The following is a 21,452-nucleotide window of genomic DNA, read 5'->3' on the forward strand; positions in this document are numbered from 1 at the left end:
GTAAACAGCATGCTCTACGTCATGGCGTTCAGGGAGGGAGAGGGCGGGGTTACTGTTACTGGAAGTTTCATCAGATCTCGTGCGCGGCGCTTGAGCGTAATTGGTAAACACGTAGCCGCTGCGAGTGGGCGGAGCTAGCAAAAACTTAGAATTTAAAGGGATTTCCACCAAACTCTGCGGTCCCGCTACCCGTCCCATGGAGAGTTTACCGGTACAGGGCGGAGGACTAACCTGTGACGTCACCTGTGCTAATCCTGCTGTGTGGGGGCGAGTGCTGTGTTTTATAGCCTGTGTGGCGGCGGCGGCGGCGTTTAACCCCTTTAATACCGCACACGTTTGGGCACCTTACAGAGCAGCTTTTTTTTTACACGTCGGATTTGGAGAGCCAGAACGTTTTATTTTTACGGGGATAAATCCATATAAGGGCTTTATTTTTTATTTTTCTGCAGGCCAATTCCAAACTATATTTTTCAGTGGTTTTACCTTAGAGTTAAAAAACGTATCGAGATATTACATATTATTACATATCTTGATATGTCAGAGCCACATATGAAAGGTTTTGAGGAGTGTGTCCCAGTGCAGAGACCATTGCTGACTGCTAAACGAGGCATAAGAAGCACTGAAGACAGAAATGAAGACCGTCTCAATACAAAGGCTATGAGGGGTTTTTATTTCCATCTTAAAGGGGTCGTGCAGTGACCTATCCTCAGGCTCAGCGGAGGTCTGACTCCCAGCACCCCTACCATCAACAGTCTTAGGCCCCTTGCAGACGAGCGTGAGCAGATTTGGCTACAATGTGTTCAGTGAAAAATGCGCAATTTCGCAAGCAAGTCAATTCAGTTTTGTCTGCAATTGCATTTATTTTTTTCCGCACGGGAGCAATGCGATTTAATGCGTTTTGCACACACGTGATAAAAAAATTGTAATGTTTACAAACAACATCTCTTAGCAACCATCATTGGAAAACAAATCGCATCCACACTTGCGTGCAGATGGGATGCGGTTTTCACGCAGCTCCATTCACTTCTATGGGGCCAGCGTTGCGTGAAAATCGCAGAATATAGAACATGCTGCGATTTTCACGCAACACACAAGCGATGCGTGAAAACCAATGCACATATACACAGAGCCATTGACATGAATAGGTCCGGATTCCGTGCGGGAGCAATGCGTTTGCATTGCACCCGCGTGGAATACTCGCTCGTGTGAAAGGGGCCTTAAGGGGTAGTGGAGTTTGTGCGAGAGCTGCTTCCTGTTCACATTTACCTGCGCTCCATCTCCTGCAGCAGCAGTGGAATTAGAATACATTCACTTGAATGGGACGAGCATTCTTCAAATTTTTAATCGGCGAGAGTCAGACCCCCACTGATCTGATATTGATTACCTATCCTGAGGATATGTCATCGGTATGAAGCCAAAGCACAACCTGATAGGCTGAATGGTGATGTGAACGAAGCCTTTCTGTTCCCCTGCTCCGTTTAGGATGGATTCTGCACATAACTGAGCCGAACTGAACTTAAAGGGGTTCTGCACTTTCATTTAACTGATCTATCCTCTGGATAGATCATCAGCTTCTGATTGGCGGGGGTCAGATCAGCTGTTTCAGAACGCAGCGGCATTCCAGTAGCGCCGCGGCCTTCTCACTGTTTACCGCCGACCCACTGACGTCACGACTAGTATCAACTAGCGTCGGCGCGGTTAAGCTCCATTCAAGTGAACAGCTGATGGGTGTCGGGGGACCCCGGGGTCGATCAGAAGCTGATGGTCTATCGAGAGGATAGATCATCAGTTAAATGAAAGTGCAGAACCCCTTTAAGCACCCTATAGACTATAATGGGGTCCGTTAGGTTTCTACTCAGAAGAATATTTTTGAAGAGGAGACAAAAGTCCTGCATGCAGGACTTTTGTCTCTGCTTCAAAAATATTCTTTTGAGTGGAAACTTAACGGACCCCATTATTGTCTATGGGGTCTGTAGGCTCCGTTCGGTTCAGTTATGTGCAGAATCCGTCCTTTCCGTTCTCCGGCTCCTAAACGGAGCAGAACGGAAAGGGTGAACTAAGCCTTAAACAGTGCTTCTCTCTCTTTGTTTTAGGTCGGTAGGGGTCTTGGCACCACTATGAAATGTCAAAAGTTTTTTAAAGTGTACTTACTCTTAAATCCCTTAAAGAGGACCTTTCACCAGAATAAAACTTCTAAACTAACTATACAGGCATGTAGAGCGGCGCCCAGGGACCCCCCTGCATTTACTGTTATACCTTCATAGTTAGGCTCCACCCAGGGGAACCTGCCGTCGGCTCATTCTCCCATGCTGTAGCGCTGGCCAATCGCAGCGCTCAGCTCATAGCTAGAGAGAAAAAAGCCTCTCAGTCTATGAGCTGAGCGCTGTGATTGGCCAGCGCTGCAGCATGGGAGAAGGAGGCACCGGCAGGTTCACCTGGGTGGAGCCTAACTATGAAGATACCGGAGGCAATAACGGGAGAACGGAGCGGCGCCCAGGTATAACAGTAAGTGCAGGGGGGTCCCTGGGCGCCGCTCTACGTGCCTGTATAGTTAGTTTAGAAGTTTTATTCTGGTGAAAGGTCCTCTTTAATGCATAATTATATGTGCTCCATACATGATGGGATACCAGCCGCAATGACCAGGATCAGCGATGACATCAAACTTGGTCATTAAACCACTCAGATGCAGCAGTCTGTCAATCGCTGCATCTGTGGGGGGGTGAGTCAGGGGTCTCCCTCTGCCTTCTGATTGGAGAAATACCAGGGTTCTATGATGCTTTTTTCTTTTTGTTTCTTTAGGGGACTTACATAAGTCGTCTTTTGATCAACACTATGGGCTCATGCACACAAACTTTTTTTTTTTGTCCGTTATTTTTTATTTTTTTTTAAGCCCGTAAGCAGAATCATTTGCCGCAATGGGACCGGAAAAAAACAGAAATTACTCTGTGTGCATTCCTTGTCCGTATGTCCGTTCTGCAAAAAAATATAACATGTCCTATTATTGTTCTCCTCATGGACAAGGAAAGGACTGTTTATTAGGGCCCAGCCATTCCGTTCTGCAAATTGCAGAATGCACACAACTGGTATCCGTGTTTTGCGTATCTGCAAATTGCAGACCGCAAAACAACAACGGTCGTGTGTAGGGATGAGCGAATCGATTTCAGAAGAAACATCCGAAGTCGATTCGCATAAAACTTCGTTAGAATACTGTACAGAGCGAGGTGTGCAGTTAAGAGCATCAGAAAAATTAACCACAAAGCAATCTTGAGGTGGTTGCAGTTTTTACATGTTAAGGGTAATGTCTTTCACCTGTAAAAAAAAAAAAAAAAGCTACCACGTATAAACCATAGAAGTGTAAGATGTTTTTTCCTGGTTCTGATGAAGTGCTAACTATACCTCAAGAAAACACACCCTTAGGCCTCTTTCACACGGGCGTCGCGTGTGAGGGTCGGACAAGATGCGGGTGCTTTGCAGGAAAATGCGCGTTTTAATGCGTAAGAAAAATCGGCATGTTTGGTACCCAGAACTGAGCCCAGACTTTTTCACAGAAGTTTGGGTTAGGTGTTGTGCAGATTTTATTATGTTCCCTAATAAAACGGTTATAAGGGAAAATAATAGCATTCTTAATACAGAATGCTAAGTAAATTAGGGATGGAGGGGTTAAAAATTAAAAAATTAAACTCACCTCATCCACTTGTTCGCGCAGCCCGGCTTGTCTTCTTTCTTCTTCTTTGATAACCTGGGAGGAAAAGGACCTTTGGTGACTTCACTGTGCTTATCACATGGTCCATCACCATGGGGATGGACCATGTGATGAGTGCAGCGACTAAGGGCTTAGCCCCGCCCAGGCCAGTTGATACTAGTCGTGACATCACTGGGCCAGCGGTAAACAGTGAGAAGGCCGCGGCGCTGCTGGAGCGCCACTGCCTTCTCAAACAGCTGATCGGAGGGGGTCCCGGGTGTCGGACCCCTGACGATCAGATGCTGATAAACTATACAGAGGATAGATCATCAGTTTAAACAAACGGCAGAACCCCTTTAACATGTAAAAACTGCAACCACATAAAGATTGCTTTGTGGTTTATTTTTCTGATGCGCTTTTAAATGCACCTCTGCCTGTATGTGAATATACACTAATGCTTTGAATAACTTGGACAGATAGTTATAGCAGACCAAGGGGCCATTGATAGTCACCCAGTGATCACGTCACTAGGGAAAGGGGGTGATTAGCTCACAAAGGAAGTCCCCTTCCTCTGTCAGACACCTTAGACTAATCTAATGGGTTAACCCAGGGGTGCCCAACCTGCGGCCCTCCAGTTTTTGCAAAACTACAACTTCCCAGCACGCCCTTATAGCTGTAGACTGTCCAGGCATGCTGGGAGTGTTAGTTTTGCAACAGCTGGAGGCCCGCAGGTTGGGCACCCCTGGCTTAAATGATCAGAGTACCTTTACTGGAAGTTTTGCAATCCAAATGCAGGGCATCCGCTCCTGGCAGCATGGATACCCACTGAAAACAATGAGAGGCAGGTGTCTGTCTGGGCACAGCACAGTTTTCAGAGCAGAAATCCATGTACAGAGAACTTCATGTGGACGGGCATAATGGGAACCTTTCTGGTAGGAATAATTTACCAGTCCTGGGAATCTTTCAGGCTGCTGCATTGGGACCAGAGCAACATGGAGAGGTTTAAATCGGCATTAAAGTCAACCACGTAATCCCAGATATACAAGGCCGACGTCAGTAATAAAGTCTAGTATCAGGCTGCTTGCTTTGGGTTGGATCATACAGTTTCTCTTTGACTATGTGTTTTCTTTGCTCTCAGGACACATTTTGTTCCCGTCTCCTGCAGGACCCCACTCTCTACACAGTGCGCGCTGTCATCATTTTGGATCAGGATGGGCATCGACTTGTAGCCAAAGTAATACTACTGTGTGCTCTGCATGTGTTTGGGAGTGACACGCCCTTACTTGACTAATACTGTCTCATACTTTCTTCGGTGATTGAAGAACCTGAATTAACTAGATCACGTTAGTGGACCGATGCATGTCTTTGGCACTTTTTTCCTTTTGATTAAGGCTTGATTCACACACAGTTTTTTCTTTAGATAACATCAAGCATGGGTCCAAAATTATAACTGACAGACTGGCTGGGGCAACATGGCAACTTTGGCCGTGACAACGGTCGCTCAACCAAAGATTGCTGTGTAGTGTCATAAGTGAAAGAAGCCACATTGTCTCCAGCAGTGTTTTGGTGATTTTTCTGGGGTCACCACTACTTGCTAGTCACACTATGGCCCCGTTCACTTGTAAGGCTGCACTGCTACACAGCGAGGAGGTTATAAAAGACAGCAGTATATATTTTCCCTTTAGAGCATGTTTGTGGATTCTGCATCAAAACTTTGCAACATATGGGGTAGGGCTGCAAAAAAAAACTGTACTAAATAGAGTAATATGACACAAAAAATTCCTCGATGCAAAAAAAATGTTGCATCGAGGATTCGTTTGTGTCACATGACCACAGAGCGGGAGTGAAACGCTTACTATTACTCCCGCTCCGTGGTCTCCCGCTGCGCTCGGAATACTCACCTTTCCAGCAGGGGGCCTCCGGACACTCCACAGCACGTCTGTAATGCAAGGCACCAACGAAACCAGTGAGGATGAAGTCAAAGGGGTTTATTAACAAAATAAAGTCCAGGTAAACTTCACTAGGCAAATACCGGGCTAACAAAAAACAAAGGAAAGCCAGGAGTAGTCTCGATCCGTGCATAAGTCTCTGGGCAACTTGCCAGGTAAACGGATGCATCACGGAAAGTCCCGGGTCCTGGGTCCCATTGGAACAGACGGAGTCCCAGTAATCTTCAGTCAGTAGCTAGCAGTACTGACCTGTACCTGGATAAGGAAGGATAACAGTGGGCACTGACCAACCTAGGGTTGGACGATATCAAAAATATTCCCACGATAATGATATTAAGAAATTTATCGCGATAACGATATATATCGCGATAAATGCCTATTTAGAAGGAAAAAACACTTGGGGCCACAAGGAGACGTTACACTGTATGGGGCAGCCACCAGGAGACATTACACTGTATGGGGGCAGCCGCAAGGAGACGTTAATTGTTATACTTTTATATGTCATTTTTCACTATTTCGGGTATCTGTAACTAGTCAATTGACTTCTAGTAACAACAAAAACATTACAGGGTTAATTCTGTACCAGAACGAGTGGTTTATAGTAGGGATGTCCCGATACCATTTTTTTTTAGACCGATTACGAGTACCGATACTCTTACCGATACCAATTATAACAATTAAATAAATAACACATTTATTTTGTGACCACTGACCAACCAAAAGTCTAAAAAAAAGCCCCCAGCTTCTGATCAGCCTCTCATGTGCCCCCCAGCCTCTGATCAGCCTCTCATGTGCCTACCAGCCTCTCCCTCTTATCAGCCCCCTCTGGTAACTCAAACCCCCCCCCCCCCCCAGTATTAATCGTTGGTGGCAGTGGGCAGTGCAACCCCCCCCCCCCAGTATTAATCATTGGTGGCAGTGGCCACAGGGTCCCCCTCCCATCATTGGTGGCAGTGGGCAGTTCCGATCGGAGTCCCAGCAGTGTAATGCTGGGGCTCTGATCGGTTACCATGGCAGCCAGGATGCTACTGAAGCCCTGGCTGCCATGGTATGTTAGTGAGCAGCATTATACTCACGTGCGCCGTGGCCGCCGGGCGCGCCTTCTTCTGTCTGTGCAGCGCATTGCTAATGCTTATAGCATTAGCAATGCACCGCACAGACCTATGAGAAGAAGGAGCGGCCACGGCGCACGTGAGTATAATGCTGCTCACTAACATACCATGGCAGCCAAGGCTTCAGTAGCGTACTGGCTGCCATGGTAACCGATCGGAACTGCCCACTGCCACCAATGATGGGAAGGAAGGGGACCCTGTGGCCACTGCCACCAATGATCAATACTAGGGAGGGTGCAGAGACTGAAGAACATTCCCGGCACCCGACCTCTGAGAGGACGCTGTGGTCCGCCCAATTAACCCCTCAGGTGCCACACCTGAGGAGTTAATTGCGTGTATCACAGCGTCCTCTCAGAGGTCGGGTGCCGGGAATACGAGTCACAGAATTCCTTCCCTCCCCCACGCCGGCCGAACTGCTAAGAGCGCCGCCGCAAGAGGCCAACAGGTATCGGGGACATTTGCACGAGTACAAGTACTCTGCAAATGTCCCATATCGGTTCATGCTGGGGCGGGCGGCCGCGGATGCAGCTTTAGAAGCGGTCAGCGCACATGACTACTTCTATGACGTCACGAAATACCGCGGTATTTAGGATATCGCGATATCACAGTTTTTTTTATACCGCGGTATATCGTGATACCGGTATATCGCCCAACCCTAGACCAACCTGGGAGGCCACCTTTTATGTGCCTGCTAACAAATCCCAGGGTGCCAAGTGTCCACTCCCCATAGGTCATGATTCTGCCCTACACCTGTGTACAAGGCTTTGGTCGGTCATTAGTCAATTAGACCAACGCCGGCCCCCTAATCTACTTTGAACTTGCGGCCAGGTGCTATTCCCTTCACTGGTCGGCGAAGTGCATATGCATGACCGCGTATCCCCTTGCGAACCCGTCTTCGAACGTACACGTGGATGCACGACAGGCTCTGCGAGAGTGCGCGTCGACATGGACAACGGAATGGAATCCGCAATAGGCACCGGAGACAAGCTCGGCCGCAGCGCACCGCCACTAGCCTGGCCAAGCTGTCCCCGAAAGCCATGCGGTCTTCCCTTCCAGCGCACATGCAAACGCATCCCCGCGTCGGTTTGCAAAGAGGTCAGAGCTAGTGTATCAATGGAGACAGAGCTAGTGTATCAGGTGCAGCTCCACAAGGACCCTTTTTGGTCACACCGGAGTGCGAGACAGGTGAGGATCTAACATTACCCCCCTTCCTCGAAGAGGCGGCTCAGAAGGCTCCAAGCGAGCTTTCCCCGGATTATCCCGATGGAAAGCTCCCACCAACTCATCCGCATGCACCTGACGAGCAGGTACCCAACATCTCTCCTCTGGACCAAAGCCCTTCCAGTCTACCAAGTATTGGAGAGACCTCTGGACAAAACGAGAGTCCAAAATCCTGTTCACCTCAAACTCTGGCACCCCTTGGACCTTCAACAGGGGTGGAGTCTGAATGAAGAGGGCAGAGTCGGACGCCGATTTTAGAAGTAATACACGAAAAGTGTTCACTCCTCGAATCGACGGTGGAAGAGCAACCTTGTTCGTAACTCAGTTGATCTTCTGCTTCACCGGGTATGGACCAATGAATCGAGGACCCAACTTGGAAGATGGCTGACGCAGCGGAATGTTTCGGGTGGAGACCCACACCTGATCTCCCACCTTAAACTTTTGCTCTACAGTGCGATAACGATCAGCAGATTTCTTCTGTTGCGCCACCGCACAGTGAAGACTCCGCTGAACCGACGACCAAATGGGATGTCTATCCTCAACCATTGATCCACCACTGGTGAATCAGTGGAGGGCTCGGCCAGAGAAGAGAGCCTTGGATCCCTGCCCCCACGCACCTGAACGGAGACATCTTAGTGGAAGCATGCTCAGAGTTGTTAAAAGCCACCTCCGCAAAGGGTAGATAAGTGGCCCATTCCTCCTGGCAGTCTAAAACAAAGCATTGGAGATATTGCTCCAGGGTCTGGTTAGTCATTTCCGTCTGACCGTTAATCTCTGGGTGAAAACCGGAAGAGAAAGACAAATTTATCCCCAACCGGGGAGGAATGGGTAGTGGGAGCAAAGAACCAGAAGGGGCGGACCAAGACGGTTTACATCGAGCACACACAATACATGCCTGGACGTAGGCCTTTACATCCACGGTCATACTGGGCCACCAAACGTGACGTTTAATAATGGCAAGTGTTTTCTTAACACCCAGATGCCCTGCAGACTTGGAGTCGTGAAGCTGTTGGATAAACTTTAACCGAAGGTTAACTGGTACAAACAATCACCCCTCGGGCTTGTTAGGCGGACTCTCTGCCTGTGACTGCTCGAGAAGAGGGGACAAGTCCTCCATTAACTCAGCGGTCCCTAGGGCGGCCAGAAAACATTTAGTTGGAAGAATAGTCTCTGGCTCAGAGCTAAGGATGGAAGCAGCCTCAGGGAAGCAACGGGACAGAGCATCTGCCTTCACATTTTTAGAACCTGGCTTATATGTGAGGCAAAAATTGAAGCGGGTGAAAAACAATGCCCACCGAGCTAGTCAGTAGTTGAATCTCTTGGCAGTCTCTAAGTAAGGTCGGGAAGTGTCTGGATGAGTAAGGATTGGCACAGTGCAAATGGCCTGCTTTAGCGTCTCAAAGCCTCTGTCTGCCTCTCTCGTCCACTGAAGGATTAGCTCTCTTCTTAGTGAGGTTTGTGAGAGGTACCACTATCGCTGAGAAATTCTTAATAAATTTTGTGGTAAAAGTTGGCAAAGTCTAAGAAACGCTGCAGTCCCTTCAGATCCTTAGGCCGAGGCCAATCCAAGACAGCAGAAAGTTTGGATGGATCTATAGCCAGTCCCCTTTGTGACATAATGTACCCCAGAAAAGGCAATTCCATTACCTCAAACAGACACTTCTCTAGTTTGGTGAAAAATTTAATATAAATTAAGGACGGCTCTCCTTTTTCTGTGGATGGAATGTGGTGCTCCAAACTAGTGATACACCCTAATCACAAGTAACATATAAATAGAGAAAATATGTCTGGGCACTCTAATATGAGGAATCACATAGGGTACATTAAAAAAATTTACTAATAAAATCAATAATTGTGATGATGGCCAAAATACACTGGGTAACACTCCAAATAAGCATAAAATAACTACATAAAGACTACATAAAAAGGTACAAGTCTCTAAATATAGACAGTTATATTGAGATGCGCTGGTGGTATTGCGCTGTAAGGTCGACGTATAAAATCGTGATATATCGTTGCTTGACTGTAAATGTTGCTTTGGATATTGTGAAAAATATTGTGAAAATATATATATATTTAGTTTTTCACAATATTTTTCACAATATCCAAAGCAACATTTGCAGTCAAGCAACGATATACAGTTGCAAGAAAAATTATGTGAACCCTTTGGAATGATATGGATTTCTGCACAAATTGGTCAAAAAATGTGATCTGATCTTCATCTAAGTCACAACAATAGACAATCACAGTCTGCTTAAACTAATAACACACAAAGAATTAAATGTTACCATGTATTTATTGAACACACCATGTAAACATTTACAGTGCAGGTGGAAAAAGTATGTGAACCCCTAGACTAATGACATCTCCAAGAGCTAATTGGAGTGAGGTGTCAGCCAACTGGAGTCCAATCAATGAGATGAGATTGGAGGTGTTGGTTACAGCTGCCCTGCCCTATAAAAACACACACCAGTTCTGGGTTTGCTTTTCACAAGAAGCATTGCCTGATGTGAATGATGCCTCGCACAAGAGAGCTCTCAGAAGACCTACGATTAAGAATTGTTGACTTGCATAAAGCTGGAAAGGGTTATAAAAGTATCTCCAAAAGCCTTGCTGTTCATCAGTCCACGGTAAGACAAATTGTCTATAAATGGAGAAAGTTCAGCACTGCTGCTACTCTCCCTAGGAGTGGCCGTCCTGTAAAGATGACTGCAAGAGCACAGCGCAGACTGCTCAATGAGGTGAAGAAGAATCCTAGTGTGTCAGCTAAAGACTTACAAAAGTCTCTGACATATGCTAACATTCCTGTTAGCGAATCTACGATACGTAAAACACTAAACAAGAATGGATTTCATGGGAGAATATCACAGAGGAAGCCACTGCTGTCCCAAAAAAACATTGCTGCACGTTTACAGTTTGCACAAGAGCACCTGGATGTTCCACAGCAGTACTGGCAAAATATTCTCTGGACAGATGAAACCAAAGTTGAGTTGTTTGGAAGAAACACACAACACTATGTGTGGAGAAAAAGAGGCACAGCACACCAACATCAAAACCTCATCCCAACTGTGAAGTATAGTGGTGGGGGCATCATGGTTTGGGGCTGCTTTGCTGCATCAGGGCCTGGATGGATTGCTATCATCGAAGTAAAAATGAATTCCCAAGTTTATCACAACATTTTACAGAAGAACTTAAGGCCATCTGTCCACCAGCTGAAGCTCAACAGAAGATAGGTGTTGCAACAAGACAATGACCCAAAGCATAGCAGTAAATCAACAACAGTGTCTTAAACAGAAGAAAATACGCCTTCTGGAGTGGCCCAGTAAGAGTCCTGACCTCAACCCGATTGAGATGCTGTGGCATGACCTCAAGAAAGTGATTCACACTAGACATCCCAAGAATATTGCTGAACTGAAACCGTTCTGTAAAGAGGAATGGTCAAGATTTACTCCTGACCGTTGTGCACATCTGATCTGCAACTACAGGAAATGTTTGGTTGAAGTTATCGCTGCCAAAGGAGGTTCAACCAGTTACTAAATCCAAGGGTTCACATACTTTTTCCACCTGCACTGTGAATGTTTACATGGTGTGTTCAATAAAAACATGGTAACATTTAATTCTTTGTGTGTTATTAGTTTAAGCAGACTGTGATTGTCTATTGTTGTGACTTAGATGAAGATCAGATCACATTTTATGACCAATTTGTGCAGAAATCCATATCATTCCATTGGGTTCACATACTTTTTCTTGCAACTGTATCACGATTATATACGTCGACCTTACAGCGCAATACTACCAGCGCATCTCAATATAGACGTCTATATTTAGAGACTTGTACCTTTTTATGAAGTCTTTATGTAGTTGTTTTATGCTTATTTGGAGTGTTACCAAGTGTATTTTGGCCATCATCACAATTATTTATTTTATTAATAAATGTTTTTAATGTACCCTATGTGGAAGTGGATGGACGAATGAAACCCTTCTCGAGATTCTCTTTAATATAATCACGCTGGGACTGAATCTCAGGCCCAGTGAGATTATATACAGTCATGTGAAAAAATTAGGACACCCTTTGAAAGCATGTGGTTTTTTGTAACATTTTTAATAAAAGGTTATTTCATCTCCGTTTCAACAATACAGAGAGATTAAAGTAATCCGACTAAACAAAGAAAACTGAAGAAAAGTCTTTTCAAGATCTTCTGTAAATGTCATTCTACAAAAATGCCTATTCTAACTGAGGAAAAAGATAGGACACCCTTGCCCCTAATAGCGAGTGTTACCTCCTTTGGCTGAAATAACTGCAGTGAGACGGTTCTTGTAGCCATCTACCAGTCTTCGACATCGGTCTGAGGAAATTTTACCCCACTCCTCAATGCAGAACTTTTTCAGCTGTGAGATGTTTGAGGGGTTTCTTGCACGTACAGCCCTTTTCAAGTCACCCCACAGCATCTCAATGGGATTCAAATCTGGACTTTGACTTGGCCATTCCAGGACTCTCCATTTCTTCTTTTTCAGCCAATCTTTGGTTGATTTACTAGTATGTTTTGGGTCATTGTCATGTTGCATGGTCCAGTTCCGCTTCAGCTTTAATTTTCTAACTGATGGTCTCACATGTTCTTCAAGCACCTTCTGATACACAGTAGAATTCATCGTGGATTCTATGATGGTGAGCTGACCAGGTCCTGCTGCAGCAAAGCAGCCCCAAACCATGACACTTCCACCTCCATGCTTCACAGTTGGTATGAGGTTCTTTTCTTGGAATGCTGTGTTTGGTTTACGCCAAACATGTCCTCTGCTGTTGTGTCCAAATAATTCAATTTTGGACTCATCTGTCCAAAGAACATTATTCCAGAAGTCCTGGTCTTTGTCAACTTTATCTCTGGCAAATGTCAGTCTGGCCTCGATGTTTCTCTTGGAAAGCAAAGGTTTCCTCCTTGCACACCTCCCATGCAAGTTAAACTTGTACAGTCTCTTTCTGATTGTAGAGGCATGTACTTCTACATCAACAGTAGCCAGAGCCTGCTGTAGTTCTCGAGATGACACTTTAGGGTTTTTGGAGACCTCTTTTAGCATCTTGCGGTCTGCTCTTGGGGTGAACTTGCTGGGGCGACCAGTCCTGGGCATGTTGGCAGTTGTTTTGAAAGCCCTCCACTTGTAGACTATCTTCCGGACAGTGGAATGGCTGATTTCAAAATCTTTTGAGATCTTTTTAAATCCCTTCCCAGACTCATAGGCTGCTACAATCTTTTTTCTGAAGTCCTCTGACAGCTCTTTTGCTCTCACCATGGTGCTCACTCTCACTTCAACAGTCAGGAGCACACCAAACTAAATGTCTGAGGTTTAAATAGGGCAAGCCTCATTCAACATGCAGAGTAACGATCTACTAATTATGTGCACCTGGTGTGATATACCTGTGTGAGATCTGAGCCAATTTAAGAGGGAATACATGTGAGGGTGTCCTATCTTTTTCCTCAGTTAGAATAGGCATTTTTGTAGAATGACATTTACAGAAGATCTTGAAAAGACTTTTCTTCAGTTTTCTTTGTTTAGTTGGATTACTTTAATCTCTCTGTATTGTTGAAACGGAGATGAAATAACCTTTTATTAAAAATGTTACAAAAAACCACATGCTTTCAAAGGGTGTCCTAATTTTTTCACATGACTGTAGATGTCCCCGGGGTGGCATGGTAGCTGGCAACAGATCTATGGGACAATCATATGACCTATGGGGAGGTAACACATCAGCCCCCTGTGGACTGAACATGTCCTGGAAGTGATGGTAATGCTGGGGTAATGTACTTCGTACTTCTGTGGAGGCTAGTGGCAATTCAGGACATATGCACCGAGTGAGGCATTCAGTACTTCACCGGCAAATCTGACTTGAGCGCCAGTCCACTATCGGATTATGTAGTCTCAACCAAGGGAGACCCAAAATCATAGGAGTGGATGGCATGTCCAGGACAAAAAGGCTTAAGGTCTCTCGATAATCAGCCCCCACTGTTACCTGCATTCCGGGTGTCATCCACACGGCATGACCATCCTGGAGAGGAGATCCATCAATAGCGGTCACTGACATGGTGGTCTTTGGCTAAATAAGCGGGATGCCTAGTCGATGCACCAAGACTGAGTCCATAAAATTCCCTGCTGCTCCAGAATCAATCAGGGCAGAAAACATATGGACTTTGTCTTGCTACTGTAGTGAAATGGGTACCATCACTCGAGTTGGAGGAGGGATAATAGCATCTAGGAGGTTCTCTATGCCCACTAGGTACATTTGTTTCCCGCCGACAGGAGGGGACAGGTCTTAACAAGATGTCCTGCTTTTCCACAAAACAGGCCCCATGTCATGGCCTATGGTGTACACTGTTGCCACACTTGCGGTTGCCCGCGGCAACGTGTTGCTGTGAGAGCATGCGGTGGCAGTGTCTCGGCCTTCTGGGTGATTGCCGTGACATGGTCCCACTCTGCACTGACCCCCTGATGTACGCACGCTGTGACCTGACAACAGGGATCGGCAACCTCCGGCACCCCAGCTGTTCGGAAAATAAACTCCCAGAATCCTCTTTTCACTTCTGTAAGAGTTACAAGTACAGCCAAGCAAGTGTGAATGCTAGGAGTTGTAGTTTCACAGCAGCTGGAGTGCCAAAGGTTCCTGACCCCTGTTTTAGAGCCTCTGTAGAAGTTTCATTCACCTTTGACAGCAAGAGCAGCACAGCACTGAAATGGCATCCATGATGCTGGTAAGAACTGAGGTGTAAAGTAGAATTGGCTTAGTTGCCCATAGCAACCAATCAGATTCCACCTTTCATTTGGAAACGGCTCCTTTGGAAAATGAAAGGTGGAATCTGATTGGTTGCTAAAGGTGGAATCTGCTATGGGCAACTAAGCCAGTTCTGCTTTACACCAGTTTGATAAATCTCCCCCTAAGTCTGTATAGATGTGTAGGCACATAAAGAAGACAGCTGTGCTCTACAAAGGTGGCACTAGCAGGATGGTTCTGTTTCCTTGGGAGATTCGTCATTGTATAGAAACAATTCAGTAGAAAAACGTCTCGTGTAATAATTCACTTGCCTCAGTCTGCTTATCTTGAGTGTTCTGCACATCACCGGAAGTATACTCTATGGACAAAAGTATTAGGACACCTACACATTACAATACAGGAGCTTTACTAAAGAAGGGGGAGCTGGTCCTTCTTTGCAGCTATAACAGACCCAAATCTTCTGGGAAGGCTTTCTACATGATTTTGCAGTGTGTCTGGGAATTTTTGTCCATTCATCCGGGAGAACATTAATGAGGTCTGACACTGATGTTGGATGATAGGGCCTTGCTCATAATCTCTGTTCTAGATCATCCAAAAGGTGTTTGATGGGGTCGAGGTCAGGTCTATGTGTGGTCAATCCAGTTCTTCCACATCAAACTCACCTAACCATGTCTTTATGGCACAGGCATGCTGGAACAGAAACGAGCCGTCACCAAACTGTTCCATAAAGCTGGAGGTATACAAATGTTCAAAATGTCTTGGTATGCTTTCATTACTTATAATGGCTCGTTTTGTCTAGGGAGCAAAATAAAATGGCCGCTGTCCTATTAGTGCACACAAAACATGTCCTAATGACACAGGACAAGTTACTTCACAACACTGAGCTAAAGAGCTGCCATAAGAACAAAAAACAAAACAGGATCCTGTAAAAAAACAGATCCTGTTGCATCAGTTGGCATACGAGTCATTTCCGTCTGAGATCCGTTTTTTTAGATGGAAAAAAAGTCCTGCATGCAGTATTTTTTACAATTTTTTTCTGTCTAAAAAACAGATTCCAACTGATGCAACAGGACCCTTTTTTTTGTTGTTGTTTTTTTTTACAGTATCCTGTTTTTGTGGGGGAGGGGGGGGGGGTTCTCTTCTGAAGGATCAGAAGAACGGAAAATGAAATGGTGATGTGAACTCCCCCTAAGAGATATGTCCCAATACCTTTGTCCATATATTGTATATGAAGGGATGCTGCTCCTACTATATGCCTCCATGATACCATCATGTGCCCCCTAAGAGCACACCCTCAAGTTTTCATATTGGGTGGACAATTTAACACATTAATCGCACCACTAGTCTTTGTATTCCTTTGCTCTCCAATATGTCAACCTCTTTTTTGTTATAGTATTATGACTGCACATTCCCATCATTGTTGGAACAGCAGGAATTTGAAAGAAAGATATTCCAGAAGACCCAGAGACCTGAAAGTAAGAATATAATTGGGAAGAAGTATATTGAAATCCCACATTACAGCTTGGTCCTTTGGTGCATCTACTTTTAACAATTTAAATAGTGGATATGCAAATGAAAACAGGTAGTATTTTGAAAGATCAGGATACTCATTAAAGGGATTGTCCAGGATTAGGAACAATTCAGCACAAGCAGTGCCATGGGCTGTGTCTGGTATAGCTTATCCACATTCAAGTAACACTGTCACATGACATACTAAAAAGACCAGAGTATTTTGATCTAGAGATGTAGTTGTAGGACTCTGTCACCAGTAATAAGCCTTAGAAGCCTTATACAGGCTGTATCCTATTACTGCTAAGGAAAGGCTTCCCCGATCTCAGCAAGGGAAGGCGTTAAAGCGTGTGCTGCTGTGTTTATAAATAGTGTTGAGCGCTTCTGTTTTCAAGTTCGGCGTACAGGGTTCGGGTTTGGGTTATCTAAGAAATCCGTTTTGGATTCCGCTACCACGAACCATAAGTTCTGATCTGTGGTAGCGGAATCCATAACGGAATTCTTAGATAAACCGAACCTTGTACGCCCAACTTGAAAACACAAGTTCACTCAACCGCATTTATAACATTTCAGATGGCGTTGTCACATTTGACCACGGCACCCGAGTGGTTAGATGTCTGCGATAGGCGTTTTCGCTGATCGCAGACATTAGCCCCAGGTGTCTGCTGTGTGAAACAGCAGGCACCCAGTGGCCATTTTTAAAGACACTACCACCAACGTATATAATTGTATGGCGGTAGAGAAATTGTTAGAATCCTGAAAAGAAAAACTATGATACATATATATATATATATATATATATATATATATATACAACCAAAAAGCGGAACAGCACCTCCAGAGACAATTGCAGGTGCAAGCTACCAAGCAACAATGTAGAAAAATAAAAAAAGTTGCAGCACACTACTAAATGCACTAAGAATGGGTGAACTGGTGAATGTGTGAACAGGGTCAAATACATGACACCAATACTTACTATTAAGCGGGGAAGAAGCTCTTAGCGCATATATATGATCAAAAATATGTCGGGCACATCTACCAGACGTCAAGGTAGCTTCTCATCAGATGGGACCTACTCTAACACAGAGTGTCCAGCTCCATTGTTACTCTGATTTAAAGCACCAGGGGGTGGGCAGGGAGTGCTAAGTTCCAAAGAGGATGCCTATTCCTCTATCTGGAGGTGCTGTTCCGCTGCGGAATAGAGGAATAGGCATCCTCTTTGGAACTTAGCACTCCCCGTCCACCCCCTGGTGCTTTTAATCAGAGTCACAATGGAGCTGGACACTCCGTGTTAGAGTAGGTCCCATCTGATGAGAAGCTACCTTGACGTCTGGTAGATGTGCCCGACATATTTTTGATCAACTATATGCGCTAAGAGCTTCTTCCCCGTTTAATAGTAAGTATTGGCGTCATGTATTTGACCCTGTTCACCCATTCTTAGTGCATTTAGTAGTGTGCTGCTACTTTTTTTGTTTTTCTCTCTCTCTCTCTCCCTCTATATATATATATATATATATATATATATATATAAAAACAGAAACCAAACCAAATGTGGTCGACAAACTACCAAAACAGGCTCATCCAGATACATTCAAGCGCTTTACACTTTTGGGTATATTTACAAGCAACAGATTGATTGAAGAAATTTCTGCATCTGAAAATCAGTTCCATGTATCTGAATTATGTGGAATCTGCAGCATGTGCTTTCCGAAAACCCTATTCAGTTGGACAGGGCGGTTGCAAACATTTCTGCAACAACTTTTTATGCGAATATACTGTTATTTGCCTCCAACTACAAAATTCTTGAAAATACACTCAATGGTGCATAAGGGTAACTGGGCATGGAATTTTCCTTGGAGTCAGCAGACTCCCAGTTTATGAGACACTGATGTATGTAATAAATCGACCACCCTTGATGTACTATCCTTTACCCCAGCATGTAAGTACATTGCTCCACAGCAGTAGATGCTGCCCCCTATAGTTAGGGAATGGTGCTATCTTAAGGCAGGTGTTTCTCTCACCTCATGGACTGTGCACCTGGGTTACCTAAATAAAAGAACAACTGTCCTAAAAATCTATACTATTGGTGCATTCACTGTTCTATTTTTTTATTTATTACCTGTTATTTCTATGGAGCCAGAATATTCTGTCTCATACTCATAATACAATCACTAACATCAGTGTGCAACCTACAATTTAGTTTCTTATCTCTGGCACACAAATGTATACTAGGATCCATATTTTTTTTATTAAAAGCTAATAAATTTAGCAGAATTAACTGTTGGAGAAAACCCATGCAAATAAGGTCTCAATATACAGTACAAACTCTGTGCAGATGTTGCTTGCAGATAGTGTCCAGATCACTAGATATTTTTTTCTACTGCCCCTTATACGCCCGCTTTCAGCGCGACTGTGTGTGCGCACAGGAGTCCTCTCCATTATGTCCACAGCTCAGCAGTCCAGACTGTGTATTTCAGAGTAACTTTCAGTGCTGACAGTGGGGAAACGTTGGAGAATAAAAAATGGTGACTCCTTATCTACACATAATAGTCCAAGTTAGTGGTGGCCAATTCCCTTTAATAAATTATTACAGTATAGTTAATTATCTTGCTGTTTCTCTCCACAAGTTATTATATCATTTCACTGCTGTCTCCAAGGTGAAGTTATACTTGTCGATGGTGTGACCGCACTCTGCCAACGATTATCTGATGTTATGTGTTACATAATTGGCGGGCCTGATGAGAACGAAGTAAGTTGCATATTGTATCTTGTCTCAAACAAAAAATACAAGTTAATTTATGCAACAGAACACCTCTCATCTTGTAAGTTTAGAAAAATTACAAGAACTGATGACTCCTTCCCACAGTGTGCCAGATCACCTCGTCCCCCCATCCTACTGTGTGCCAGATCACTCCTTCCCCATCCTACTGTGTGCCAGATCAGTCCTTCCCTCATCCTACTGTGTGCCAGATCACTCCTTCCCTCATCCTACTGTGTGCCAGATCACTCCTTCCCCATCCTACTGTGGGCCAGATCACTACTTCCCTCATCCTACTGTGTGCCAGGTAACTCCTTTCCTCATCCTACTGTGTGCCAGATCACTCCTTCCCTCGTCCTACTGTGTGCCAGATCACTCCTTCCCTCGTCCTACTGTGTGCTAGATCACTCCTTCCCTCGTCCTACTGTGTGCCAGATCACTCCTTCCCTCGTCCTACTGTGTGCCAGATCACTCCTTCCCTCATCCTACTGTGTGCCAGATCACTCCTTCCCTCGTCCTACTGTGTGCTAGATCACTCCTTCCCTCGTCCTACTGTGTGCCAGATCACTCCTTCCCTCGTCCTACTGTGTGCCAGATCACTCCTTCCCTCATCCTACTGTGTGCCAGATCACTCCTTCCCTCATCCTACTGTGTGCCAGATCACTCCTTCCCTCATCCTACTGTGTGCCAGATGACTCCTTCCCCCATCCTACTGTGTGCCAAATCACTCCTTCCCCCAGCCTACTGTGTTCTAGATCACTCCTTCCTCAGCGCTCCTGTGTTCCAGATAACTCCTTCCTCAGCTCTCTTGTGTTCCAGATCACTCCTTCCCCATCCTACTGTGTGCCAGATCACTCCTTCCCTCATCCTACTGTGTGCCAGATCACTCCTTCCCTCGTCCTACTGTGTGCCAGATCACTCCTTCCCTCATCCTACTGTGTTCCAGATGACTCCTTCCCCCATCCTACTGTGTGCCAAATCACTCCTTCCCCCAGCCTACTGTGTTCTAGATCACTCCTTCCTCAGCGCTCCTGTGTTCCAGATAACTCCTTCCTCAGCTCTCTTGTGTTCCAGATCACTCCTTCCCCATCCTACTGTGTGCCAGATCACTCCTTCCCTCATCCTACTGTGTGCCAGATCACTCCTTCCTCAGCGCTCCTGTGTTCCAGATAACTCCTTCCTCAGCTCTCTTGTGTTCCAGATCACTCCTTCCCCATCCTACTGTGTGCCAGATCACTCCTTCCCTCATCCTACTGTGTGCCAGATCACTCCTTCCCTCGTCCTACTGTGTGCTAGATCACTCCTTCCCTTGTCCTACTGTGTGCCAGATCACTCCTTCCCTCGTCCTACTGTGTGCCAGATCACTCCTTCCCTCGTCCTACTGTGTGCTAGATCACTCCTTCCCTCGTCCTACTGTGTGCCAGATCACTCCTTCCCTCGTCCTACTGTGTGCCAGATCACTCCTTCCCTCATCCTACTGTGTGCCAGATCACTCCTTCCCTCGTCCTACTGTGTGCCAGATCACTCCTTCCCTCGTCCTACTGTGTGCTAGATCACTCCTTCCCTCGTCCTACTGTGTGCCAGATCACTCCTTCCCTCGTCCTACTGTGTGCCAGATCACTCCTTCCCTCATCCTACTGTGTGCCAGATCACTCCTTCCCTCGTCCTACTGTGTGCTAGATCACTCCTTCCCTCGTCCTACTGTGTGCCAGATCACTCCTTCCCTCGTCCTACTGTGTGCCAGATCACTCCTTCCCTCATCCTACTGTGTGCCAGATCACTCCTTCCCTCATCCTACTGTGTGCCAGATCACTCCTTCCCTCATCCTACTGTGTGCCAGATGACTCCTTCCCCCATCCTACTGTGTGCCAAATCACTCCTTCCCCCAGCCTACTGTGTTCTAGATCACTCCTTCCTCAGCGCTCCTGTGTTCCAGATAACTCCTTCCTCAGCTCTCTTGTGTTCCAGATCACTCCTTCCCCATCCTACTGTGTGCCAGATCACTCCTTCCCTCATCCTACTGTGTGCCAGATCACTCCTTCCCTCGTCCTACTGTGTGCCAGATCACTCCTTCCCTCATCCTACTGTGTGCCAGATGACTCCTTCCCCCATCCTACTGTGTGCCAAATCACTCCTTCCCCCAGCCTACTGTGTTCTAGATCACTCCTTCCTCAGCGCTCCTGTGTTCCAGATAACTCCTTCCTCAGCTCTCTTGTGTTCCAGATCACTCCTTCCCCATCCTACTGTGTGCCAGATCACTCCTTCCCTCATCCTACTGTGTGCCAGATCACTCCTTCCTCAGCGCTCCTGTGTTCCAGATAACTCCTTCCTCAGCTCTCTTGTGTTCCAGATCACTCCTTCCCCATCCTACTGTGTGCCAGATCACTCCTTCCCTCATCCTACTGTGTGCCAGATCACTCCTTCCCTCGTCCTACTGTGTGCTAGATCACTCCTTCCCTTG

The 21,452-nt window shown here is 45.7% G+C and overlaps 1 protein-coding gene across 2 annotated transcripts in view; it reads left to right on the forward strand.

Moving 5' to 3' along the window:
* Positions 1–50: 50 nt before the first annotated feature.
* The window catches only part of COPZ2 (COPI coat complex subunit zeta 2), a 46,829-nt gene continuing 25,427 nt past the window's right edge, over positions 51–21,452 (forward strand). The window contains exons 1-4 of one of the 2 annotated variants that reach the window (XM_044299940.1): positions 51–211; positions 4,821–4,916; positions 16,118–16,199; positions 18,891–18,982. In XM_044299940.1, coding sequence (XP_044155875.1) covers positions 197–211; positions 4,821–4,916; positions 16,118–16,199; positions 18,891–18,982 — 285 coding nt within the window. In that variant the 5' untranslated portion in view covers positions 51–196. The remainder of the gene's footprint in view (positions 212–4,820; positions 4,917–16,117; positions 16,200–18,890; positions 18,983–21,452) is intronic. The other variant, XM_044299941.1, reaches the window with a different exon arrangement.

This window comes from Bufo gargarizans, chromosome 6 (genome assembly GCF_014858855.1).
Source record: "Bufo gargarizans isolate SCDJY-AF-19 chromosome 6, ASM1485885v1, whole genome shotgun sequence".
NCBI lineage: Eukaryota > Metazoa > Chordata > Amphibia > Anura > Bufonidae > Bufo > Bufo gargarizans.